A 27,457-nucleotide genomic window follows, 5' to 3' on the forward strand; every position below is an offset into this window, starting at 1 on the left:
AAATGCAGTAAGATGTCCAGTGTCATTCAATATTATTTTATTTGGCAGAAGTTTTTTGATACTAAATTAGTAACAAGCAGTCATTGTCCTATGTCCTGGTGAATCACTGTTATAGAATTCAGTATCTATAAAAAATCATAATCCTCAGTTTTGAGATTCAAACTTCAGTTTCTCTCCCCCATCTTTAGTCATTTCAATATATAATGTCCCCTTAACCATTCCATTATCAATGTCCTCTATATAGAAAATCCAGCATTCCTTCTGCAGTTTAGAGACACTGCAATCTCTTAGGCTACTTCGAAATTTTTAAAAGAGCATCTCTTACAGCTGCAAAAGTAGTGCTCAGATGTCCCTTCGAAGTATAAAGTAAAGCTCCCCAGAGAAACCACACCGCCTCTGGAGCCAGACTGCCTACTTATGATTTCCGGTACGATCTACAGCAACAAACTTACTTTGCTGTGTCTCCATTTCTTCCTTGAAAAATGAGGAAATACTTGTACCTACTTCAAAGGATTGTTGTGAGGTTCACATTTTAAGCACGACGTAAGTATTAACTCTTATTTTATTTAGCTCCAAATACTGTTTCACATGTGTACACTAGGTTTGCCTAACTAAAATATTACCTACCATTTTGAGTATCTTTGATGTTTCCCCATGGTATGTAACATTCATTTAATAGGTAAATATAAACCTACTCTGTATATATACATGTATATTATATATAATATATAACATATATTACATATTACATATATTACATATTATAGATATTATACAATATTATATATTATACTGGATACCAACGCAATTCTCAAAAATAGGACATCCTGTAGCCTTGAAGGGCTTATATTTTGGGTAAGGAAACAAAATACATGAAACACTCATGTATCAATATAAAGCTACAAAAGATTCACTGTCACAGAGTGTGGTATACACAGTTAATGTTCAAAGAGTCATTGTGGGCTGCAGATTGCAGAGAAAGTCAGGCTGGAGTGGCCTTGCACCTAAAGGCAGGTGGGATCTTCACTAGTGGAAAGTGGAGAGAGGATTCCCCAGGGAAAGTGCTCATTCTGCAAAGGTTTATGTAGCACTCTCAGTTTGCCAGGTTCTGTTCTAGGCCCCAGGGAAAAGACAATGAGTGAAACAGAAGTCCCGGCATTCAGGGAGCTTAAAGGGCACTCTATCTGACAGCCAAATTTTGAAGGAATGAGAAAGGCTTGTCTTCCTGTCATAGGAAACACATCATTTAAATGCCTTATGAACAGGAGCCAATGCTGTTATTACACTCACTATGGCTTTCCAACAGTGACAAACATACAGAAATTCCGAAATTTTTTCATGTACTGTAATATACTGCATTCTAAATCAGTTCCATCTTTAAAAAGCACATAGGCCAGGCACGGTGGCTCACACCTGTAATCCCAGCACTTTGGGAGGCTGAGGAGGGCGGGTAACGAGGTCAGGAGATCGAGACCATCCTGGCTAACACAGTGAAACCCCATCTCCAGTCACAAATTCACTCCAAAGGAAAACATGTATACATCTTTTTTATTCTAAGATCCTTCTATTAATGACAACTCTCAACTCCTCCCCTCCCCAAAGAGAAAACGCCTTTAAGTAAAAAAACCCTCTGTAAATACTGACTAGCAAAGCATTCTTAATCTTTTCCTCTTCCCAAAGATGGACCACCAGAATCTTCTGATAGCTAAGTTCCAGTATGCTTTTTTAATCACAAAGAAGACACACATCCAACTCTCCAGTCCTTTCAACTCCCAAGAAAATCTGAACTGTTAAGTTAAACCCTACACTCATCTCGGAATCATTGTTAATTGGAACTGTTATGCCTACACAAATCATTAAATTCTATCTTCAAAAGAAAATTAAGGAAGCCAAAACTATTCAATTAAATCCAATCAAAAAACGTACTATTAATGCACAAAGTACTGGACTCATTACTAAACATATGTTCAAGACATTTAAAGGCAAACTAAAAACTTAGACACACAAATCTTTCACAACTACCTACAATGTAAATAACATCCTTAACATTTAAATGCCCAGTAAAACTGTGCTAGACTCATCAACAAAGTAATAGCCAGTCCACTGTTTTTTATTTTTTTAGTTTGGTATTGGAAAATTAGCCTTGTTTCATTGTTTGTTTACCCTTAATTAGGAATGTCACTTAGAAATTAAATATGGAAAGGGGGCCATTTAAGAAAGGACCATTAGGGCTTTCTCAATATTTACCTTTTTCCAATGTCCTAGCATAGCCTGTTCACTGGGTGACAATGTTATATAATAGAAACTTTGATAAATAAGAGACACTGGGCTTTGGAAACTACTCAGCACCTAAATAAAGGAACTAATTGTACTTCTATGAATTTTAAAGTCATCTTCCAACTTCAAAAACACATTAATTTACTCTATGGGTAACATTTTATATTGCCAACACTCTTATTTTACAAAGGCATAAACAAGCATTTAATGCACACGTTTGCCGGACGCGGTGGCTCACGCCTGCAATCCCAGCACTTTGGGAGGCGGAGGCGGGCGGATCACCTGAGGTCTGGAGTTCGAGACCAGCCTAGCCAACATGGTGAAACTCCGTCTCTACTAAAAATACAAAACTTAACTGGGCGTGGTGGCGGGCGCCTGTAATCCCAGCTACCTGGGAGGCTAAGGAAGGAGAATCGCTTGAACCCGGGGGGCGGAGGTTGCAGTGAGCCAAGACAGTGCCATTGCACTCTAGCCTGAACAACGAGAACAAAACCCCGTCTCAAAAAAAACAAAACAATAACAATAACGTACACGTTTCACATTTGGACACACTGAAATCAAACTCACGTATTCAAATTTTTTTAGATTAAGTTACATAAAGCATGCACACCATTTGGCACAGGCCCGGCAAACAATCAGTACTCAACATCACCTGTTATTTTCCTCATTTTCCAACTTTAGAGTCAAACTAAATGTTATACAATTATATGTAGGATTATGTATATACAATATATATAAATATATACAAATACCGTAAATTAAGCTAGTATGTTATTGCGTAAAGTAATGGTCTTACCCTAGACAAAGGTGAGTTTAATTGTAACAGATGAAACAAAGAATAGAAAACTTGTTAAGAAGTGTTCAATGTTAGCTCTCATCTCTGCAGGGTTTCATGTGACTTACAATTACCAGTCAGCTGGTCCTAGAAAACTTGCTCAAAATGTAAAGACGAACTACGTGGACCAGTGGCCATTTATTTGCAAGGTGACACCAACCACTGACATCCGATCACTTCCATACTGATGCTGAAATCCTATGCAAATTCATTATTTATGTCAAGCTGGGAAACACTTCTGTCAAGTCACTACACAATTAAATAACAATACCCAAAAGGGACTTACACTGACAATGCTATAGCATCCTGGCCATATCCAGTTTTGAAAACACTACGGTGTCAGCCACGCACCATTTAGGAAGGGGAGAATGGAAAGCCAGTTTGGAGAACAGACGCTTTCTTAAGAGTACACGTGAATATGAAAAGGGACTCTATGCTCTCAAGACCAAAAAAGAAATCCTCTGCGCTGCCCGGCTTCATCGCGCCTGGTGGGACAACGTACACGACCCCTCCCCCGCCGAGTCCCACCCCAAGCGCGCACAGCGGAGCAGGAGGCGCCAGGCACTCGCAGGTAATGCCCAGTCCCTGCCACTTCCGTCGAGTTTTCGCAAAGGCGCCGCACGGCAAGCGACGGCCAGGTCCACGTGGGCCAGCAAGCGCGGGGGACGCAACCCGCCGCCGCCGCGAGCCCCGCCGGCGCCCGCCAGCCCGGCCCCCACCCGCGGGAGCCCGGGAGTCGGGCCGGGGGCTCGCGGGGGGCGGCGCGCGCAGCCCGGGCGGGGGTCGCGGCGCGGGAGGGGAAAGGAGCCCGGCTCCACTCACGCGCCCGGGGGCGGCACTGGGGCCGCCGCTGCGTCTCTCCGGCTCAAAAAACTGAAAAGGGGAAAGGAAAAAAAAAAAAAAAAAGACCTGGCTCCTCGTTTCATCCGGAAACCGACCGGCCGGCAGGAAATGACGAAGGCAGAGGGCGTCCAGGTCCGCTCGGTAACCGGTTCCCGCGCGCCCGGCCCCGACTCCGGGGGAAAAAGCCCCGGAGCGGAGCAGCGCTGGCCGCGTGCCGCCTCCGGAGCCGGCAGCGTGAGTGGTCCCGCGTCCCCGCTTCTCCCGGTGCCCGGCGGGGCCGCGTCACCCGGCCCCGCCCCGCGCCGCCCGCCCCGCCCCGGACGCGGGGGTAAGGGGGGTCGCCGCCCGCCTGCCCTCGGTCCTGTGCGGTCCCCGAAGCTCCGAGCACCTGCCCGGTCCCTGCGCGGAGCCCCTCGGCGTCGCGTGGAGCTGCGAGTCGCCCGCTTCCGGAAGCGCACACGGGCCAGTTGCGGCGGCCCATCTGCCAGGGCGGCGGGGGCTCAGCGGGAGGGTTGAGGCTGAATCACGCGCAGCCTGCGGGCGGCGGAAACGTCCCTAGAGCCTCGCCGCCCCGGGACCCGGGCTGCTTCCTGGGAGAAGATTACATTTTCTCCCTGCTCCACTTGACTTTCTTCCGGAAGGAGCAGGTCTCGCAGGATCGGGGCCAAGGCTGGAAGAGTTCAGGTTTGGGAGTCGTGTGTGTAACAGCCCCACGCCTCCACGCCCTGGCCCGTGTGGCTTTGGGCAAGTTATATAACCACCGCCGCCACCCCAGTTTCTTCTCCTGTAAAATGGAGCTTTAGTGCCGCCCAGCAGGGTTGTTGGGATAATTCAGTGACTCTGTGGACTGCTCAGCACCTGTGAATTGCTTTCCTGGATGTTGGGTGAAAGGCTGTGAGCTTGTATGTACCCTTCGGCTTCAGGATACCAAGCCTTTAGTGTTTCAGAGGGATGAGAGAAAGAAATCCCGTTTTTTGATGCAGAGGATTTTGTTGTAAGGGACTGTAGGAACTAAGTGGTTCCAATGTGAATTTGTATCAAAGTAACAAAGTTCTAAGTGAGAGACAAAAATGATAACATTCAAGGCACGATGACAAGCGGTGGTCAATTTTAGAACCACCTGGACATGACATCAGGAACCCAAAATCACGACACAGATTTTAAAGCTTATGATACAGTGACCTAGTCCCTAGAAAAAGTAGTTCTTGGCTGGGCACGGTGGCTCACGCCTGTAATCCCAGCACTTTGGGAGGCTGAGGCGGGCGGATTGCCTGAGCTCAGGAGTTTTGAGACCAGCCTGGGCAGTATAGTGAGACGACCCCCACCCCAGCCCCGTCTTTAAAAAAAAAAATTAGAATTACGCAGGCATGGTGGCACTTGCCTGTATTCCCAACTACTTGGGAGGCTGAGGCAGGAGAATCCCTCGATTCTGGGATGTCGAGGCTGCAGTGAGCCGAGATCGCACCACTGCCCTCCAGCCTGGGTGACAGAGTGAGACCCTGTTTTTGTAAAAAAAAAAAAAAAAAAGAGAGTAGTTCTCGTCCTAAAAGTTTGTCAATCTAAAACCAACCCCCAGTTGTAATATATTGGCAACTTTATATACTCATGTTTACTTGAGACTTAATTCAGCCCATCCTAGCCTCTCCTTACTGAAATAGTTCAAGCATTACATTACAGGAAAATGTGAAAAAAGGTGTCTTGCTTTAGATTCCAGAGGAAGGCTGTGGTGGTATGCAGTAAGCACGCAGCAGGTGTATGTGTGTACACTTGGTTACACTGTGGCATGCCGGGGAGGAGGGGACGGGGTCATAGTTCAGGCTGCCTGTGGGCTGTGAGTCTGTACTGTGACTCAGGACCAGAGCACTCCTTACTCCTGGCAGCCTTACAAAGTCATGCCATTGATCATGATTGAGGACTGGGCGGGAAAGGCCTCCCCTCTGCAAATCTTTCACAACTACACTCCTAAAAATAACTCAAGTGCACGTCCCTGGAAGCGCAGAAGAGTGACCTCATGACATACCAATCATGTTGTATAATATAGGTTGTATAATTCACGTTAAAATTTTACCGTTCTGTGTCAGCAGTAATTACAAATTTTTTCCTAAGTGTAATTAAAGACCTGCATATTTGGGGCAGGAGGAAGTAGCGCTTTGAGTAGGAATATACCATTTACTGAGTGGCAAATGAACAGAATCTTGTGAAAAATTAAAACAAGAAATTAACCTGGTTCTGATCCATTTTGTCATTAGAAAATAGGAAATATTTTGTAATTTGTCAGATAAATGACACCCGTGAAATGTTCTAGTAGCCAGTGCTGTATGGCTCCCCGTTTCTTGCCTAATTTGATAATAACTCTCAATCCTGAAAGCTGCCTCCCTTGCTGCATAATTGTCCTGGGCCTTCTGCAGCATCTCAAATCAGACACATAAAGTCATTTTTTTTTTTGCCAAACACGGTGGTGGTTGTTGCTATTTTACACTTTGGCACCAATGAAGTTTGAGATTCCATAAATTATAAAGACAGTTATAGTGTCTGGGCTTCCAAAAGTTTCCATGTCTAAAGTAGGCTGATTACTTACTATAAACCATAAAGTTACATTCAGAGGAACTCTGGAATTTAGTTTTGAGGAATAAGAATTGAAACTCTCAATATGTCAAATACCGGCCGGGCGCGGTGGCTCACGCTTGTAATCCCAGCACTTTGGGAGGCCGAGGCGGGCGGATCATGAGGTCAGGAAATCGAGACCATCCTGGCTTACACGGTGAAACCCCATCTCTACTAAAAATACAAAAAATTAGCTGGGCGCGGTGGTGGGCTCCTATAGTCCCAGCTACTCAGGAGGCTGAGGCAGGGGAATGGTGTGAACCCGCGAGGCGGAGCTTGCAGTGAGCCGAGATCGTGCCACTGTACTCCAGCCTGGGTGACAGAGCGAGGCTCTGTCTCAGAAAAAAAAAAAAAATGCCAAATACCTCTGTACCTCTCACTCAAAAAAATCCACAGCCAGTCTTCAGTATCTAGGAATTGGGTATAGTCTAGTGTTTAAACAATATTTAGATAGTGCATCTGCAAATTTTTACAACTTAAGTTCTGTTTTTATTGTTCTCTGGCTAATTTTCACGAGACAAATCTTTATATTCAGCAGACACCCATAGTTATTTTAGTCAAATCACTCCTGCCCTCAGTGTGAAGAGTTGAAGTTAAATGGCTGTTCATGATACTCATTTTATTCTAAAGGAGTACAGTATGTCCCCAAACATCTGACAGAGACAAGTTGTCAGAAAGGCAGAAACATACCATGTGGCTTAGGAACAGACCTCTCCTGAAATTTCATTTTTCTCATATAGAGGCAAGCTAAAAGAAAGAACTCTGCCCTCAAAACATATATATTAACTAGCTGGCCAAATCTACACTAATGAACACTTTGGAGGTTTACAGCATGGACTCCTGCAAGACATTTTAGTGAAAGAATTTTTGCAATGCCTTCATTGTTGTAGGCAGCATGGAAAAAAATCACCAAACAACTTTTTAGACTGTTTTTCTTGGTATTAGAAAATGACTGATTCTCAGAAACTACAGTGCAACTATCACCTACATTTGTCCATTTTTCTCCTGTATATAGAGTGTCTAAAACAACACTTCTGGATTTCTTTACATATTAGGTCATTTTACTTAGACTTACCTTTTATGTCCCAACACAAGGGAGGAACTCTCTAAGGAAAAATTCAGTTAGCTTCTCAAACACAAAGAAGAAGTCATTACTTTTACTTGCTGTTTGATGCACTTGCTGTGACCACTCTAACTTTCTGTGGGAATGTCCAAAGAATGCATTTCCTAGGGTAGATGTCACAGCTGTGTCAATAGCAAAATGTATCTTTTCATCCCATAGCTTCTTTCAACCAAATTTGCCCAGCAGGCCAAAACTAGATAAAGCTCTAAACGTTTCCCAGTGTGGGAGGCATGCGGGGTGAGAGACCCATGTTCTGGCTGTCACATCCTTGCTAGGCTGCTGTGCAACACTTTTGTAGCAGCACAGCCAGGTGTTGAGTCTCTGTGGTTTTTGTTTTTTGAGATGGAGTCTTCTCTGTCACCCAGGCTGCATTGCAACGGCCTGACCTCGGCTCACTGTAACCTCCGTCTCCCAGGTTCAAGCAGTTCTTCTGCCTCATCCTCCCAAGTGGCTGGGATTACAGTCACCCGCCATCATGCCCAGCTAATTTTTTTGTATTTTTAGTAGAAACAGGGTTTCACCATGTTAGCCAGGCTGGTCTTGAACTCCTGACCTCAGGTGATCACCCACCTCAGCCTCCCAGAGTGCTGGGATTACAGGCCTGAGCCACCACGCCCAGTGGAGTCTCTGTTTTAAAGTATTCTGTTACTTTCCTCTGGGTGTTACAATTTGGAAACTGCAATAACATTTCAAGCTCAGTCCTTTTAGTAATATTATTTTTTATCCCAATTTTCTTAAAGGGCCAAATTGTAAATATTTTAGGTTTTGTGGGCTTTGAAACAAAATCAATATTGTGTAGGTGCAGTCCTTGGTATTTGGGAGATTGGTGCCAGGATCCCCTCAGATATCAAAATCCGTAGATGCCCAAGTCCCCATATAAAATGGCATAGTATTTGCGTATAACCTAAGCACATCCTCTATGTACTTTAAATCATCTCTAAGCACTTACAATACCTAATACAATGTAAATGCTATGTAAATAGTTGGTATAATGTATTTTTTAAAATTTGTATTTTTTTCCAAATATTTTCCATTCACAGTTGGTTGATTATGCGGATGCAGAACCGTCAGAGAGGACCAACTGCACCATTTAAAATGTGCCACTTAGAAATGTAAATCCCATTCTTGGCTCATGGGCTGCACACAAACAGGCGGTGGACTGGATTTGGCCAGCAGGCCATATGTTTGCCAACCTTTCTCCAGACAGTGCTACCATCATTAATTAAAAGAAACCCTGCTTTCTTTTCTCTCTTACAGCCCCATGGCTGGGGGTTATGGAGTGATGGGTGACGATGGTTCTATTGATTATACTGTTCACGAAGCCTGGAATGAAGCCACCAATGTTTACTTGATAGTTATCCTTGTTAGCTTCGGTCTCTTCATGTATGCCAAAAGGTAAATTTTTGTTTCTCAGGATAGATAAAAACTGTGCATTTACAAGTTTTGCAAGTTTAAGAAATATGAAATGAATGCATAAAAGTAATTTCATCAGGCTAGGTGCAGTGGCTCACACCTGTAATCCCAGCACTTTGGGAGGCCGAGGTGGGCGGATCACGAGGTCAGGAAATTGAGACCATCCTGGCCAACATGGTGAAACCCTGTCTCTACTAAAAATACAAAAATTAGCTGGGCGTGGTGGCACGTGCCTGTAATCCCTGTTACTTGGGCGGCTGAGGCAGGAGAATCACTTGAACCAGGGAGTTGGAGGTTGCAGTGAGCTGAGATCGCACCACTGTACTCCAGCCTGGCGACAGAGCGAGACTCCGCCTCAAAAAAAAAGAAATTTCATTATAATTTTTGTTCTAGTGCTGAAAGACACCGTCTACTCTGGTCTCAAGCATTGGTGGCCAAGGTTTGGCTCTGAAAACCCCATTGCTGGCCAGACACGGTGGCTCACACCTGTAATCCCAGCACTTTGGGAGGCTGAGGCTGGTGGATCTCCTGAGGTCAGGAGTTCAAGACCAGCCTGGCCAACATGGTGAAACCCCGTCTCTACTAAAAATAAAAAAATCAGCTAGGCGTGAAGGCGTGAGCCTGTAATCCCAGCTACTTGGGAGGCTGAGGCAGGAGAATCACTTGAACCTGGGAGGAGGATGCAGTGAGCCAAGATCGTGCCACTGCACTCCAGCCTGGGCGACAAAGTGAGACTCCGTCTCAAAAAAAAAAAAAGAAAACCCAATCGCTTTAAGAAATGAAGAGTTAAGTACCACTCTCAGCCCCCAGGCCAGCTGCAGTAAACTCTCAATTCTGCAATTTCTAATATAGCCCAATTTTATCATCCAGCCTGGGTTCGTTGTCACCCTTCATTGAGCACATTTTTTTGGCTTAAGTCCCTGAATGCAGAAACACTGACTCCTATTTATTCAGCAAATTTCCCTTCAGCCAGTATAAGCTTTTCCTTGTTTTTTGTGCATGACTATATCATAGCACTTATTAAACAGTGTTAGTCTTATCTGATTACTTGTCTGTCAATTCCACAACATGTCTTTTTTGTCTTTTACTTTTGGATCCTTGGTGTGCCACATAGTGTAAATCTTCAATAAGTATTTCCTGCTTTAATTCCAGATGTTGTAGCTTAATTTAACTGCTTTTCCACATTCCCTGGCTCCTTTCCCAGAAGTACAGTAAAAAGGGGGAGGTGCAGGGATGCTTTAAAAAGAGGAAGAGCAGTGTTAGATTGGGATGCTTCTGCAGACACATGCTTTACAGGTATCCTGTCCCAAGGTAAAAAGGCATTCGAGAGTTCAAGGTAATTAGTAATCCAGAAATAATTTACGTTTGGCCTGAGGAATCATTCAGAGCCCGCACTTGCGCCCAGATCTCAGCTGAACCCTCCTGGAGCAGCTGGCCTGTTGGCTGCTGAACTCTAGGGGTGGTGAGAGGAGGCTCCCTGACCATCACTGATCACCTGGCAGGTGCCGCTTTCCTCTAAAAACAGCCACCGCTGCCTCCCCATGTTTCTTTTAAAAGCAGAGGCACGCTGTTCTTAATTTTAAAAAGATGTCTCCACTAAGGCCATCCTATTGTATTTAAGACATATGTTTATTCATTACTTTCCAAAATTAAGGTCTGCTCACATTCAGTTTATTCTCTAGCCCAGTCATTTAGCTTTATCTGAATGTCATGAAAGGGAGGAAAAATCAGCTGTTTTCTTGTTTGTGATTTTCTCATAGGATATTTGGCTTTTGGAGGATTGAGGAGAATCACAATGGAGAAACTTCACTTTGTTGTGTTAAATGGATGTGTTCAGCTACTTACTTTTCTCACAGCCTCATACTTTTTAGTGAAAGAAAGAATACTTTGAGCCAAGGAAGCAGCTCTCAAAGACAAAATAGAAAGTAAAATGGTCTTGTCATTTAAGTCCTTTTACCACAGCTTCTGATGACCAGGATCATAAGCATATTACAACTCTATAGACATTAATATAAACATCTCTTCTGCATGGATTTTGTGTTTAGGAACAAAAGGAGAATTATGAGGATATTCAGTGTGCCACCTACAGAGGAAACTTTGTCAGAGCCCAACTTCTATGACACGATAAGCAAGATTCGTTTAAGACAACAACTGGAAATGTATTCCATTTGTAAGTATATTCTGTGCTGAAAGATACACATATGCATGTTTAAAATAGATTTTCTGGAATTGAGTTCATTTAGCGAAATGTTATTAGAAATAGTAAGTAATGAAAACAGTACTTTTTTCAGATGTTTAATATGTTTTTCAGATACTTATCCTTTGTTCCTTTTGTATTTTATACCATTTGCATGTGTTACTGGCTCAAAATAAGACATATAACTTAATTCAACATAGCAGCATTATTCACAATAGCCAAAAGGTGGAAATCACCCATAAGCCCTCAGCAGATGAATGAATAAACAAAGTGTGGTGCATACAATAGAATGTTATTCAGCCCTTAAAAGGAAGGACATTCTGGCTGGGAGTGGTGGCTCACACCTACAATCCCAGCACTTTGGGAGGCTGAGGTGGGTGGATCACAAGGTCAGAAGTTCAAGACCAGGCTGGCCAAGATGGTGAAACCCTGTCCTACCAAAAATACAAAAGTTAGCTGGGCACACTGGCGGGTGCCTGTAATCCCAGCTACTCGGGAGGCAGAGGCAGGAGAATTGCTCGAACCCGGGAGGCAGAGGTTTCAGTGGCCTAAGATCACACCACTGGACTCTAGCCTGGGCGACAGAGCAAGACTCCATCTCAGAAAAAAAAAAAAAAAAAAAAAGAAGTACATTCTGACATGCTACACATGGATGAACCTTGAAGACAGTATACTAAGTGAAATAAGCCAGTCACAACAGGACAAATATTGGATTATTTCACTTACGTGAGGCAAATCATAGAGACACAAAGTAGAATGGTGGTTGCCTGGGGCTACAGAAGAGGGGAATAGGGAGTTTAGTGGGTCCAGAGTTCAGTTGGGGATGATGATAAGAGCTCTGTGGATGGATGGTGGTGATGGTCCCAGCAATGCGAATATATGTAATGCCACTGAACTGTACACTTAAAAATGGTTAAAATGGTAAAGTTTATGTTATGTATATTTTACCACATTAAAAAAAATCCTTTTAAAGAAACATAAGTATTGTTTAAAAAAAAAGTACAGAGCCTGGGGGCCAGGTGTGATGGCTCATGCCTGTAATCCTAGCACTTTGGGAGTCTGAGACGGGTGGATCACTTGAGGTCAGGAGTTCAAGACCAGCCTGCCAACATGGTGAAACCCCATGTTTACTAAAAGTACAAAAATTAGCTGGGTGTGGTGGTGGGTGCCTGTAATCCCAGCTACTCAGGAGGCTGAGGCAAGAGAATTGCTTGAACCCAGGAGGCAGAGGTTGCAGTGAGCAGAGATCACACCATTATACTCCAGCCTGGGGGACAAGAGTGAAACTTCGTCTCAAAAAAAAAAAAAAAAAAAGTACAGAGCTAGGAGCTCTGTATGAAAAATTCTAAGTAAAGAACTAAGTTTTTATTGATACGTACACAAAACAAGTTATTTGTTGTCAGTAATATGCTCAGTAACACAGCAGATACATTACAAATCCACAGTTTCTTTGTTTTTTGATGGAAATGATATAAAATAAAACTGATCCGAATTTCTGTTTGCAAGGTGTATTAGTTTTCTATTGCTGCTGTAACAAATTACCACAAATGTAGTGGCTTAAATCACACGAACATGTTGTCTCACGGTTCCGTGGGTTAGAAGCTCCACAGCAGCGGCACCGTGCTAACTTCAGGGTGCCTGCATGGTTCTGTTTTTCTAGAGTCTCCAAGGAAAATCCCTGTCTTTGCATCCTCCAGCTTCTCAGGGCCATCCACACTCCTTGGGTCACAGTCCCTTCCTTCATCTGCAAAGCCAGGAGCATTGCATCTTTCTGACTATTCTTTCATGTCCACATCTCCTTCTCTCAGAACTTAGGCAGGAAAAAAGCTCTGTAATTTTAACGGCCCATCTGATTATGTTGGGCAGATAATCCAGAGTCATCTACCCATGTCAAGGTCTGTACCTTAATCACATCTTCAGAGTCCCTTTTGTCCTGTGAGGTAACATAGGCACAGATTATGGGATAAGATGTAGACATCTTTGGGGGCCATTATGCTTATAAGCAGTGAGCACGTGTGGATTTGCACATTTAATGAGTCCCAGCATAATGGGTCCTTAGTGTTCGTGATGTATTTTGTCCTGACAGAGTCTGGTGGTTCCGAAGACATAGGCAACAGAATTCTTTTTTTAATAGAAGACTCCCGAAGTTGTAAGCTTTGGGCTACAAAAATCTGGATCTACCCTAAGTAGCATAAACAAATAGTATCTCTTTCTTGGCTAGTAAAAAACTTAGAAGAGATTGGCCGGGCATGGTGGCTCACACCTGTAATCCCAGCACTTTGGGAGGCCAAGGCAGGATGATCGTTTGAGCCCAGGAGTTCAAGACCAGCCTGGGCAACATGGTGAAACCCTGTCTATACTAAAAATAAAAGAAATTAGCTGGGTGTGATGATGTCCACCAGTAGTCCCAGCTACTTGGGAGGCTGAGGTGGCAGGATTGTTTGAGCCTGGGAGGTCAAAGCAGCAGTGAGCCGTGATTGTGCCACTGCACTCCAACCTGGGTGACAGAGTGAGACACTGTCTCAAAAATTAATACAGTTTTGAAATTTTAATAGCTTAATGTTTATATTTTAAAGCTATGAATAATCCTGATACATTAATAATAATAATAAGCATATAAAAATGGGCATCAGCAGTGTTGAGAAATTAGAGGATCATGAAGTGTAATACATCTTTTCCAAAGAAACAAAATTGTTTTAATTCTGGACTGATTACTTAGCGGGGCGCAGTGGCTCACATCTGTAATCCCAGCACTTTAAGAGGCCGAAGCGAGAGGATCACTTGAGGCCAGGAGTTCAAGACCAGCCTGGGCAACATGGCGAGACCCTATCTCTGCAAAAAAATAAAAAATTAGCCAGGTGTGGTGGTGTCTGTCTGTGGTCTCAGCTACCTGGGAAGCTGAGGTGGGAGGATTGCTTGAGCCCAAGAGGTTGAAGCTGCAGTGAGCTGTGATTGTGCCACTGCACTGCAGCCTGGATATCAGAGGGAGACTCTATCTCTGAAACAAACAAACAAAAACTAATTCTTTATTGAGAATCATGACTTGACTGTAATTTAATGTTAAGTAGTAATCATTTTGCAGTTTTATTAATTTTATCTCTTCTTTTTCTTGTTGTGAATAGCAAGAAAGTACGACTATCAGCAGCCACAAAACCAAGCTGACAGTGTGCAACTCTCATTGGAATGAAACCTCAGAAAATGAGCAACAGAAGTAATTGTTTCAAGCTCCTGATTCTTTCTACTAAATCATGAACAGCTTTAAAAACATTTCTGTCTGCATAAAATTATTTTACTTGTGACTTTTCCCCAGTTGTTCTGTGCATTGTTTTGCCTTTTTAAATTACATCTCCAAGTGGCTCAAAAGGCCTTGACACAGGGAACCTGCACATATTCAGGATATGTGTAACCAGCGATGGTGACTTGACCTTGCCAAGACCTGTGATTCCTTCAGGATACAATCAGTGAGAAATAAAAACACATCTTGGGAAGTGGGAATCCTGGAGTTTATCCATTTGCAATATTAAAAAATAAAAATGCAAGTTATTATTTCAATAATAACTTCCTGTTTGATTGTATTCTGTGAGTGATAAGTGTCAGATCAATAACAGATTAATTTGTTGTTAACAGCTCTTTTTTTTTTTTTTTTTTTTTTGAGACAGAGTCTGTCGCCCAGACTGGAGTGCAGTGGCACGATCTCTGCTCACTGCAACTTCCACCTCCTGGGTTTAAACGATTCTCCTGCCACAGCCTCCTGAATATTCTGTTAGCAGCTCTTTAATTAATGATCTTTGCTTCTTCAGAACTTGTATGGTAGACCGTCCTTTCTACATCATGATGCATACTCCTGTGCTACTTTTAGAAGCTTTCTGTAACTAGATTTTTTCCTCATTATGCTCCCAGGAGTGAGTTTGTTTTTATCCCCGTTTCATTTCTACCAGGTAGCTCTACTTTAGGCCATACTGGGGCCCTGCTGTTGAATAAATGGATGCTTGTATATTGGTGTTGGCAACTCTGCAGTAGTAGTGCTACCACTGGCGAGGCAGTATTACTGCCACTGGTGAATGTTGCTGTCTGGTTACTGCTGCATTTTTGGCATGCTAAGCTTTCCTAAAGAGCCTCATATCTTTTCCCATGCTGTACTGTACAATGAAATGTTTTTACCTAATTTTTCATGTTTATTTAAATAAAAGCTGACTGGGTAGTAGTGGGGAAGTTTAATTGTCCACATAAGTCAAAAGAATCTGTTTTCGAACTAGAGCTATTTTCAATTATAAGAGTGAGCTGGCTGGGCATGGTGGCTCACGTCTGAAATCCCAGCACTTTGGGAGGCCAAGATGGGAGGATCACCAGGTCAGGAGTTCGAGACCAGCCTGGCCAACGTGGTTAAACCCAATCTCTACTAGAAATACAAAAATTAGCTGGCTGTGGTGGCATGCGCCTGTAATCCCAGCCACTCAGGAGGCTGAGGCAGGAGAATTGCTCAAATCTTGAGAGGTGGAGGTTGTAATGAGCCAAGATCACGCCACTGCATTCCAGCCTAGGTGACAGAGCAAGACTTCGTCTCAGAAAAAAAAAAAAGTTAATAATGGCTTAAAGTATTTCCTTTTCCCCTTATTGTGAAATAAAATATATACATTTTAAATGGAAATTAAGGTTTAGACCAAATAAAATCATTCAGGGAAATTGCATTTACTTTTAAAAATGTGTTGTTCAAAAATGTATATATAGTACAAAGTGAATTGACCAAACGGAATAATTCTTAACTCACAAAGGAGTTTGAGTGCACTTCCTACATGTTGAATTTAAATCTGACTAAAGGATTGTAAACAGTTGTAATTATGGGTTGTAGTAACAGAGCAATAAGGGGACAATCTTCTAAACTTGACTTTGCCTAGGAGAACTACTGTATATTTCCACAAGTGAATTTAATCAGCAATAGGAGTGGTTTACTCGTCACTGACATGTGGCACAATCTGGACAAATTACACAAACTGGCTATCTCAGATGTGTAAAATTAATGTACGTAAATAAACATAAGTCATACAATAAATTGTTTTCTTTGTGTCCACTAGATAGAGATGGTCATAACTACAAACTAGTGGGTTATTTGATGAGCATCAAACCCTGGCAAGTGACAGGAGATGAATTCCTCTCCGTTTTTTCCTTAAAACAAACTGATGGGAATTGCACACACCCCACTGGCAGGAACAACAGCAAGCCGGCTTTGAAGTCTCTTCCCTGCTTCAACAGCTGAATTGGGGAGAGCGCAAGCCCTGCAGCCACACTTCAAAGCGGTGCTGCCTGGCTGTCCTGCTTCTACCCAACATCCACCTGAGACTCAACAGAACTGTTTTCTTTGGAAGAAAAATGGAACTACTAATAAGCTAGTAATTAACCCTTGTATTCCTTTTCTGGTTTCATCTTCCCGTTTTAATGCATAAGATATTCAGCAATAAGCACTGGTCAGCCTGCCCTGGTGCACAGCTTGAGTGTGTTAAGTAACTGGCTGTTTAGCTGATGCCAGCCAGCTGCGTGAAGGGGAGAAGGCCGCCTCCAAGGGCACAGATGTTTGCTGTTGACCTCACGCTGTGTCTGGTTGAGTTATTCATGATTCATCGGAAAATGACATGCAAGGTTTATGGTAAAACTGCTGTACAATCAGAAGTATTTTAAGTATGCATTAGAAGTAAGATAAAATAGTAATAAAAATAGTTTCAGATGTTAAGATGATAAAAGAATAAATTTAACCTAGAAAATAAAGGGAGAAGGAATAAAAGAACGTTGTATAGATCCAAGTAATTCATTCAGTAGTTGGTTCTGGAGTGTTTCCCCTGTGCTTGCTGTGTGTGATCCTCTTCCATAGGCTATTCTAATAGCGGAACTAGAATAAGAGGTGTCAAAAAACCAACAGAAATAGGAAGGGCACTGAGCTAACCTCCAACATGTTCACAATAGTGAGGACCAGAGGGCAGGGGCTGGAGCTCAGTGAGTGTATTTCCCACTTGGCTCCTTAATGAAGCCAGAGCCAAACTTAAACAAAGCTATAAAGCGGGAAAAATGTCCCACCTCTCCCTTTTACATCCCTCTTTATCCTCCCATAAGCCTGTGAGTGAGACAGGTCTTGAATGAGGATTTAAAAATGGGAATGAGGAACTCAGAACTAAGGTGGTGAACCCTACACACCATAGCAGACATGCAAACTTTCTTTGACCTCTGACCCCAAATAAGTGGCATTCAGCATTGGACCTTATACAAATGAAACCGCTACTTTTATTTTATTTTATTTATTTGAGACGGAGTATGACTCTGTCACACAGGCTGGAGTGCAGTGGCACCATCTCAGCTCACTGCAACCTCTGCCTCCTGGGTTCAAGTGATTTTCCTGCCTAGCCTCCTGAGTAGCTGGGATTACTGGCATGTGCCACCATGCTGGGCTAATTTTTGTAGTTTTCATAGAGACGAGGTTTCACCATGTTGGCCAGGCTGGTCTCAAATTCCTGACCTCAGGTGATCCACCCACCTCGGCCTCCCAAAGTGATGAGATTACAGGCATGGCCACTGCGTCCAGCCTTACCTTTATTTTATTTAGATATAGTAAAAAACTAAGACCATTTGTGGAGGTTAGTAACACTTCACAATCCAGATAGGAAGGTGGGGTAAGTCAAAGGGAGGCCCCTCCCTGGCCCCAGTTTTGATGCTGAAGGAACACTGTGCTTTCACCTCCTTCAGGGTGATGTTTCTAGCGCCAGAGTTTCTTTTCTTCCAAATGGAGAAGTGACAGAAGTCTCACTGTTAGGAAAGAGTGACTCTATCTCTGGGGGTTTTATTTATATATATTTTGACAAATTTCAAACTAGCCAAATAAAATTGAGGATTTTTAACTACAACTGATTTGGTGGTGTTAACTGCAAATGCTTTTGGGCTCAGCAATCAGAATTTATTGAGAAAATGAACCACAAAAGTGTAAAATGTCTATGAGAAAACAAGTAAATGTACATGGTATTCCTTTAGTGGGTAGGGAGAAGGGATTGTAATGTCCCTGAATAACATCTTTATTTTGAGGTCTAAAGAACCAGGCCCATTCAAGTTGACTTTAGTTTTATATAATTCTTTATATCTGAAAGGATTTCTAGCACCTAGTATTGGCATAGTAACTAGCCCAAAGTAAATGCTCAGTAACTACTTGTTGAATTAATTAATTTACTTGTAACGGTTTATAGAGGTGATATTTTTTATGTGTGTTTTTTAAAAGTGTAGTCTCTGCTTCTGGTAATGGCAGAGTAATTGTGTCAGGCTAACTCTTGGAGATAGTGACAATAAGTTCAGGACAAAGTATTTAAAAAACAACTATTTGGGCTGTGTGCAGTGGCTCACACCTGTAATCCCAGCACTTTGGGAGGCCAAGGCAGGTGGATCACGAGGTCGGGAGTTCGAGACCAGCCTGGCCAATATGGCGAAACCTCATCTCTACTAATAATACAAAAATTAGCCAGGCGTGGTGGCACAAGCCTGTAGTCCCAGCTACTCAGGACGCTGAGGCAGGAGAATTGCTTGAACCCGGGAGGCAGAGGTTGCAGTGAGCCGAGATCACACCACTGCACTCCAGCCTGGGCATTAGAGCACGACTCCATCTCAAAAAAACAAAATGAAACAAACAACCCCCCACCCCCAACTATTTGGAGGTAACCCTATGCAGACAAACAAACCAGAAGGAAGATGAGCCTTGAGAGAAGGGCACCTGCTGAGATTCTCATTTCTATGGTTTTTTGCCTGAAGGCATTTCCCAGTCCACAGCTCAGGACTATGGGGGAACATAGGCAGAAGGCCACAGTCTCTGAGGGCAGAGCTCAGGGACTCTGGAAAGATGACAATAACAGGGACATCCCAGAAAGAAGTGAGCCATGGAAGAACTGCATGTAAATTTGGGCAAGTCTTTGGCTGATCCTTGAACTATGCATCTATAATCTCTCAGGAGCCTAGCAGGAAGCAAATCGCTAAAAAGGCTGAAAGAGGCTGAGGTGGCAGTGAGCCGAAATTGTGCCACTGCACTCCAGCAGCCTGGGCAACAGAGCAAAACTCCATCTGAAAAAAAAAAAAGCTGAAAGAACTGAGCAGTTTTCAGCTGCTGCCACCACAGGAATTGCCATTCGAGCCTTGCCAAATTAATTTTGCTTGCTAGAAAAAAATCAGCACTTTTCAGAGAAAGATAACAGAATCTAGAGACTTTGTATCACTCACAATGTCCAATATGCAATAAAAAATTACAGGAATGTGAGAAGAACAGGAAAATGAGAACAGAAAGAACAGGAAAATGAGAACACAGTCAAAGAGAAGAAAATGGGACAATGCAGTCCGTAGCTGAGAAAAAGCAGTCAATAGAAACTGACTTCAAAATTACCCAGATATTGGATTAGCAGATAAGAACTTTATTTAATTTTTATTGATTTTTTATTTTTTTGAGTCAGGATCTCACTCTGTCACCCAGGCTGGGGTGCAGTGGCACAATCACAGCTCGCTGCAGCCTTGACCTCCTGGGCTCTGGTGATCCTCCCAACTCTGCCTCTTGAGCAGCTGGGACTACAGTCACACACCACCATGCTGAGCTAATTTTTTGTATTTTTAGTAGAGACGGGGTTTTGCCCTGTTGCCCAGGCTGGTCTCTAACTCCTGGACTCAAGCCATCTGCCCACCTCAGCCTCCCAAAGTGCTAGGATTATAGGCACAAGTGCTACCGTGCCCGGCCAACAGATAAGAACTTTAAAGCAGCTATTACAAATATGTTTAGAGAAATGAAATACTTTCAGATAAATGATCATTGAAAGGATTTATCAGCAGCAGATCTGTTGTACAAGAAATACTAAAGGAAACTATTTGGCCTAAAGAGAAGTGACAGCAGATAGAAACTCAGTTCTCAGCAAACTACAGGCATATGAATGAACAGATGAGGAGAGACACAGATGGAGCAAGTGGGGCTTTTACCAAGTGGGGATCAAAAGCATGTAGGAGTTTCTTGCACTGGAATAACTTTTCCTATAAGCTTGAAGTTTGTAAATTTATAGAAAAAGCATTTATGAATCCATTTCTTATTAAACCAGGTTTTGTTTTTCCTCTCATACCAATCATCAGTAAAATTGAAAAACAGGTGAGGTGTCCAAGGTGTTTTAGACAAGCTTAAGCTTCTTTCTTCTCTACTTAGTCCCATAATATCCAATATCCTCCTATTCCCTATCAAAATCTACTTCCAGAAAGGAATCTAAAACACACTTCCACAAAAGTCTGCATGACTGATAACAGTCAAAGTGTTACACCTATAGGGCGTTTGGTCTGCATTTTAACAGAGAGAGGTTTCAATAGGAGGGAAATGAAGTTTTTAGACATTAGAGAGCAGTGGTAATTCTTAGAGATGAGAAAGTGTTTATGGCCTCTGAAATCACATCATGTAAGCAATTAACTAAACTCCGCCTTCTTGTTTGGCCACCACTTCCAATTCTGCTCTCCTCTATCATCTTTTTTTGTTTTTTTCTCCCCCCTACCCCGAGACAGAGTTTCACTCTTGTTGCTCAGGCTGGAGTGCAGTGGCGCAATCTCAGCTTACTGCAACCTCCGCCTCCTGGGTTCAGGCGATTCTCCTGCCTTAGTCTCCTGTGTAGCTGGGATTACAGATGTTTGCCACCACACCCTTTTTCGAATTTTTAGTAGAGATGGGGTTTCACTATGTTGGTCAGGCTGGTCTCGATTGACCTCAGGCGATCCACCTGCCCCAGCCTCCCAAAGTGCTGAGATTACAGGCATGAGCCACTGCGCCCGACCCTCCTCTATCATCTTAAACATTAGCAATCAGAGTGTCAACTGTTCCCCATCAAAGTTATTAAATGCACTGGAACTCCTAAAAAAAAAAAAGTTATTCTGGCCGGGCACAGTGGCTCACGCCTGTAATCCCAGAACTTTGGGAGGCTGAGGTGGGTGGATCTTACCTAAGCTCTAGAGTTTGAGACCAGCCTGACCAACATAGAGAAACCCCCTCTGTACTAAAAATACAAAATTAACTGGGTGTGGTGGCACAGGCCTGTAATCCGAGCTGCTCGGGAGGCTGAGGTAGGAGGATCACTTGAACCTGGGAGGCAGAGTTTGCGGTGAGCCAATATCACCCCATTGCACTCCAGCCTGGGCAACAAGAGCAAAACTCCGTCTCAAAAAAAAAAAGTGATTTTACAGTTTTGAATCCATTTAAAACAGGGCTGTCAACTCTATTGTCTTATCCCCTTGAGACAGGAAGACAGAGTGTGTCCAGAATTGGTTCCTTCCGGCGGGTTCTTGGTCTCACTGACTTCAAGAATGAAGCCGCGGACCCTTATGGTAAGTATTACAGTTCTTAAAGATGGTGTGTCCAGAGTTTGTTTCTTCAAATGTTCACATGTGTCCAGAGTTTCTTCCTTCTGGTGGGTTCGTGGTCTCGCTGACTTCAGGAGTGAAGCCGCAGACCTTCGCAGTGAGTGTTAGAGCTCTTAAAGGTAGTGCGGACCCAAAGAGTTAGCAGCAGCAAGATTTATTGTGAAGAGCGAAAGAACAAAGCTTCCACAGTACAGAAGGGGACCTGAGCAGGTTGCTCCTGCTGGCTCAGGTGGCCAGCTTTTATTCCCCTATTTGGCCCTGCCCACATCCTTCTGATTGGTCCATTTTACAGAGTGCTGATTGGTGCATTTACAAACCTTTAGCTAGACACAGAGCGTTGATTGGCATGTTTACAATCCTTTAGCTAGACAGAAAAGTTCTCTGAGTCCCCACCTGACCCATACGCCCAGCTGGCTTCACCTCTCAATCCCCCCTCTAAACAGGACACCCCAACTGCTGTTGGGAATTGGCCAATGACTGCTCTAGCTACTTCCTGCTGGATAGTGGTGAAGAAGGGGCCCTGCAGTTGTAGTATCCTCCAGAGGGGAACTCTCTAGGCCAGTGAAAGGGCCAGCGGGTCAGTCCAGGGGTCCTCGGTAGAAGTTGTTAGTTGAGCTCATTTGGGGTTCCATTGGTATGACCATCTGTAGCTTGATGGCCTTGATCCTAGAGGAAACAAATTTGACAAGGAGATTAAAAATACAGGTCCTGAAGGCAAGTAATAGCAAGATGGCTGCCATGGGACCTAGAAAGGGGAGAAGCCACGTTGCCCAACTCCAGAGGTTAGTATGAGTTTGAAAGGCATTGTTTGATTTCAGAAGACTTTTCCTGTAAATGCCGGCATCTCATACTATCCCTGACTGATTAGTGTAAAAACAACACTCTTCCCCTAAGAGGTGCAGAGTCCTCCTTTCTCAGCAGTGAAGAGGTCTAGGCCTCGGCCGTTTTGGAGAGTTACTGCTGCCAAAGAGTCTATTTGGGATCGTAGAGTAAGGATAGATTTTGTTATTTCTTGCAAACTGTCTGAGAAATCCTTTGAGAGTGTGTGGTAGTAGGATAATGAAGTAGATAAACTGGCTATTCTGGTTCCTGTAGCAGCAGCCACATTACTAACTGTATAAGTAGGGGTATTAGTTGTATGGCTCTGTGCTGACGGACTTGAGCTTTGAGGGGTACTGATAGGGTCTGATTTCCTGGGGCAATGTTAATGTTGGGACTTAGAAAGACTAAGGTGCTGGTGCCTGTCCAGTTAGTGGGGAGGCAGATATAGGTCGACATTCCACATAAGAAGAATATACCTTGGCTGGGTAGACAGACCTGGTTGTATATGTTAAAAAGCTTCGGGAGTTTGTTGTTTTCATTTTCCCATACTCCTAGAGTACTTGCCAAGGTAGCCCCGGTGAGTGGCTGGAAAGGGGTGTTGGGAGCAAACTGAATGGCTCCCTGTGTTCTATTTTATTTTCATCCCGGCAGGAGCTATAGTATACAATATGGTTAGTATGCTGCTTAATAATATAATGAAATAGTAAAAGGATTCCATTAAAGGGGCAAGGAGAGGTGGTAAAGATAAAGATTATGTAGGTTTTCACTTATCTTTTTTAAGGAGGATGGGGTTTTTCTTCAGGATCAGTGGTAGGAGCCTTTTTAGTCTGGGATGTTTCCTTCTGAAATAGGAGATGCAAGTCCTCCAATGGTTCACAGGTGTATCGAGGCTGGTCTGGCTGATTTTGGGACTCCTGAGCTGACGGTCCCGCAGGTTCCTCAGGGGGTGTCAAAAATTTGACTCAGGTATGGTGAATCCAAGATTCCACTCCTGCCACCTGAACTGCAGTGGGGGTAGAGAGGATTACTGAGTATGGTCCTTCCCACAAAGAGTCCATAGATGGGGAGGTAGAGGGGAGAGATTTGACCAACATGAGATCTACTGGTTGAAACAACTCTGTTCCCTTTTCTCTGTGACATCCTTCAGGTAGGTTTTTAAGGTTTTGTTGATATTTTGCCAAAGAAGTTATATCTTTGACCATTTCCTGACCAAGTAGGAGGTCATTTGTGAGAAAAGGTCGTCCATACAGCATTTCATATGGACTGAGCCCCATTTTGTGAGGAGAATTTTGGATTCTCAACAAGGCCACGGGCAAAAGAGTAGGCCATGGGAGATGAGTTTCTTGTGTTAGTTTCCTTAAGTGCCTCTTGAGTGTTTCATTTGCCTTCTCGACCTTCCCTGAGGATTATGGCCTCCAGGTTCAGTGAAGGTGATATTGTATCCCTAGCGCCCTGGAAATTCCCTGAGTCATCGTGGCTTTAAAAGCTGGACCATTTTCACTCTATAAGCTTTGGGGAAGCCCAAATCTAGAAATTATTTCATGAATTAGGACTTTAATCACTTCCCAAGCCTTCTCTGTTTTGCAGGGGAAAGCTTCTATCCAATTTGTAAAGGTATCAACACAGACCAACAAGTATTGAAATCCCTTTGCCTTAGGCATATGGGTGAAGTCTAACTGCCAGTCCTCTCCAGGATAGTGACCTATTCTTTATTCCCCCAAAGGGGCCTTATGATGGACAAAGGGATTATTCCTTTGGCACACCTCACAGGCTTTGACTATCTGTCGGATAGTCTGGAGGAGAATTGGCCCTGTAAATAGGGATTTGGCCATCTGATGAGTGTTTTCAATACCCATCTGAAAAGTTTGGTGGAGGGTTTTAAGTGTTTTCCACTGGCTGGCTTCGGTATAAGTACCTTTCCTTCTTCTGTCATTAACCACCCCGAGGGGAGAAAACTATGCCCCTGTGAAAGTCCCCATTCTGTTTCAGTCAGGGAATACTGGGGCTTAATCTCTTGGATGGGATTGTTCCATACCAAGTGTCCTTCTGTAGGTATTTCTAATGGGAGGATCTGCCTGGCAGCAATTTTGGCCTCAGCATCTGCCTGATGGTTTCCTTCTGCCTTTTCTCCTTCACCTTTCTGATGGCTTTGGCAGTGTAAGACTGCCACCTTCTTGAGTTTTTGCACTGTATGCAATAACTGCATAATTTCCTTGTGGTATTTAATGGGGGTTCCCCCAGAGGTTAGGAGCTCCCTTTCTTTCCATATTGCAGCATGGACATGTAGGATTAGATAAGCATACTTGCTATCTGTACACACATTTATTCTTTTTCCCTTTCCCAGTTCTAAGGCTTGGGTAAGTGCAACTAGTTCTGCTGACTAGGCGCTGGTCCCTGGGGGAAGAGGCTTACTTTCAAGTATGGTTACTTCACTAACTATGGCATAACCTGGCCTTCATATCCCATTTTCCACAAATGAACTTTCATTGGTATATAGGTTAAGGTCAGGATTAGCTAAGGGGACTTCTAAGAGATCAACTCAGGCAGCATAAGTCTGGACTATAATTTATTGGCAGTCATGCTCGATTGGTTCCCATCCTCTGGGAGAAAAGTGGCAGGGTTGAGGGCCACACACATACATATTTGAAGCACCAGTCCCTCAAGGACTAATGCCTGGTATCTAAGTAGGCAGTTGTCTGATAGCCATAAGCTTCCTCTGGCACCTAGTATGCCATTTACATCATGAGTAGTCCAGACAGTGAGATCCTTTCCTTGTATTATTTTGATAGCCTCTGACACTAAGACGGCCACTGCTGAAACTACCCTTAAACAGTGAGGCCAGCCTTTTGCTACTACATCAATTTCCTTACTTAGGTATGCCACTGGTGTGGGGTTGTCCCACAAGTCTGAGTAAGGACTCCAAGAGCTATCCCTGCTCTCTCTCTGTGATGTATAAAGAGAAGTTTTGTCCTGTGGGAAGGCTTAAAGCTGGAGCTTGTACTAGGGCCTGCTTTAAGGTTTTGAAGGCTGTTTCTGCCCCTGGTTCCCATTCTACTAGATGAGTATTTGCTCCCTGGGTCTCCTTGATTAGAGTATAGAGTGGTCTGTCCATCTTGCTGTATCTGGGGATTCATAGCTGGCAAAAGCTTGTGATTCCAAGGAACCCTGCAACTGTTTTAATGTCTTAGGGCAAGGATAAGCCAGTATAGGCTGTATTCACTCCTTGCTGAGGGTCCTGGTCCCTCTGGCTATGATTAGGCCTAGATATTAGACCTGCTGTAGGCAAAGTTGGGCCTTCAACCTAGATGCCTTGTACCCTTGATTAGCTAGAAAGTTCAAGAGATCTAGGGTAGCCTGCTGGCATGAGGCTTCTGAACTGTTAGCCAAAAGTAAATCATCCACATACTGAAGGACCAGAGTGCCTGGACTTGAGAAGTGGCCTAGATCTTGGGTCAGTGCCTGACCAAACAGATGAGGGCTATCCCTAATCCCTTGGGGCAAGAAGGTCCATGTAAGTTGGGACATGTGGCCTGTGGGATCCTCAAAGGCAAAGAGAAACTGCGAGTCAGAGTGTGGGGAATACAGAAGAAGGCATCCTTGAGGTCCAGAATAGTGAACCATTCTGCTTCCTCTGGTATTTGAGAGAGCAGGGTATAGGGGTTGCATACAACTGGATATAGAGGAATTACTGCCTCATTGATGAGTCTAAGATCTTGCATTAGTCTCCACTGACCGTTCGGTTTTTGTACTCCTAGAATTGGGGTGTTGCAGGGACTGCTGCATTTCCTTACTAAGCCTTGAGCTTTTAAATGTTCAACAATATCCTGTAATCCTTTATGAGCTTCAGGCCTTAAGGGATATTGCCTTTGATAAGGGAAAGTGGTGGGGTCTTTTAGCCTGATTTGGACTGGGCAGGCATTTTTTGCCCTTCCAAATTGTCCTTCCAATGCCCAGACTTCAGGGTTGATTCCCTCCTCAAGTAGAGGACAACAAATGGTTTAACTTGTTCCTCATACTCATATAGATAATAGCTCCAGCTTTGGCCAATATATCCCTCCCTAATAAGGGTGTGGGACTTTCAGGTATAACAAGAAAGGCATGTGAAAAGAACAAAGTCTCCCAATTACAACTGAGGAGGTGGGAGAAATACCTGGTTATAAGCTGTCCTAGGATTCCTTGGATGGTAACAGACCTTGAGGACAGTCATCCAAGACAGGAGATTAACACTGAGAAGGCCGTGCCAGTGTCCAGAAGGAGGTCAATTTCCTGGCCCTCAATGGTTAAACATACCCAGGGCTCAGTGAGGGTGATGACATGAGCTGGCGCTTGCCCCAGGCACTCTCGGTCCTGTTGTTGGATCATCTGGTTGAGGGCTTCTGTCCCAGAGAACCATTGCACTCTGGGGCAGTGTGCCTTCCAGTGATTGCCTCGGCATAGCAGACATGGATGGGGGGTGGCTTGTTTCTTGCTAGACAATCTTTTTTAAAGTGTCCTTGTAAACCACACTGACAACAAGCCCTACCAGGCGATTGGCCTGATCCATTTTCTGTCCTCTCTGAACCACCAAGGTTTGTTTGTCTGAGGGCCATGACTAAGGCTGTGGCCTTTCTCTGATCTCACTTTTCCTTTTGGGCCTGTTCCTCTTGGACCCTATTATAGAACACCAAGGTTGCCAGGTTTAATAATGCCTCCAGATTTTGTTCAGGCCCCAGGGCTCGCTTTTGGAGCTTTCTCCTGTTATCTGCAGCTGAATGGTTAATAAACTTATCTTTTAGAATCAATTGACCCTCAAGAGAGTCAGGTGACAGGGGAGTATATTTTCTTAAGGCCTCCCATAGCCACTTGAGGAAGGCAGAAGGATTTTCTTCCTTTCCCTGAGTTATGGTGGACATCATTGAATAATTCATGGGCATTTTCCTAATTCTCCTTATTTCTTCTAGAACACAGGTCA

At 43.7% G+C, this 27,457-nt stretch overlaps 2 protein-coding genes across 15 annotated transcripts in view; one reads left to right on the forward strand and one right to left on the reverse strand.

Annotated features, from left to right (window-relative positions):
* SLC20A2 (solute carrier family 20 member 2) overlaps nucleotides 1-4,682 on the reverse strand; it is a 126,466-nt gene extending 121,784 nt beyond the window's left edge. Inside the window, exon 1 of one of the 7 annotated variants that reach the window (XM_063668724.1) lies at nucleotides 4,344-4,682. The gene's annotated coding sequence lies outside the window, so the exon portion shown is untranslated. Of the gene's footprint in view, nucleotides 1-3,398; nucleotides 3,525-3,934; nucleotides 4,240-4,343 lie in introns of those variants that run through there. The other 6 variants (XM_054499763.2, XM_063668727.1, XM_054499759.2 and 3 more) reach the window with 6 other exon arrangements.
* On the forward strand, nucleotides 3,568-16,342 carry SMIM19 (small integral membrane protein 19). 8 transcript variants are annotated; one of them, XM_054499769.2, is made up of 5 exons: nucleotides 4,063-4,189; nucleotides 8,723-8,794; nucleotides 8,940-9,077; nucleotides 11,141-11,265; nucleotides 14,415-16,342. In XM_054499769.2, the coding sequence occupies exons 2-5, from the start codon at nucleotides 8,733-8,735 to the stop codon at nucleotides 14,477-14,479; spliced, it is 390 nt and encodes a 129-aa protein (XP_054355744.1). In that variant the 5' UTR covers nucleotides 4,063-4,189; nucleotides 8,723-8,732; the 3' UTR covers nucleotides 14,480-16,342. The 8 variants fall into 8 exon arrangements, with proteins under 8 accessions (XP_054355748.1, XP_054355745.1, XP_054355744.1 ...); XM_063668728.1 differs by lacking the exon at nucleotides 4,063-4,189 and adding an exon at nucleotides 4,340-4,857; XM_054499768.2 differs by lacking the exon at nucleotides 4,063-4,189 and adding an exon at nucleotides 4,382-4,639.
* The last annotated feature ends 11,115 nt before the right edge of the window (nucleotides 16,343-27,457 follow it).

Source organism: Pongo pygmaeus, chromosome 7 (genome assembly GCF_028885625.2).
Source record: "Pongo pygmaeus isolate AG05252 chromosome 7, NHGRI_mPonPyg2-v2.0_pri, whole genome shotgun sequence".
Classification (NCBI taxonomy): domain Eukaryota; kingdom Metazoa; phylum Chordata; class Mammalia; order Primates; family Hominidae; genus Pongo; species Pongo pygmaeus.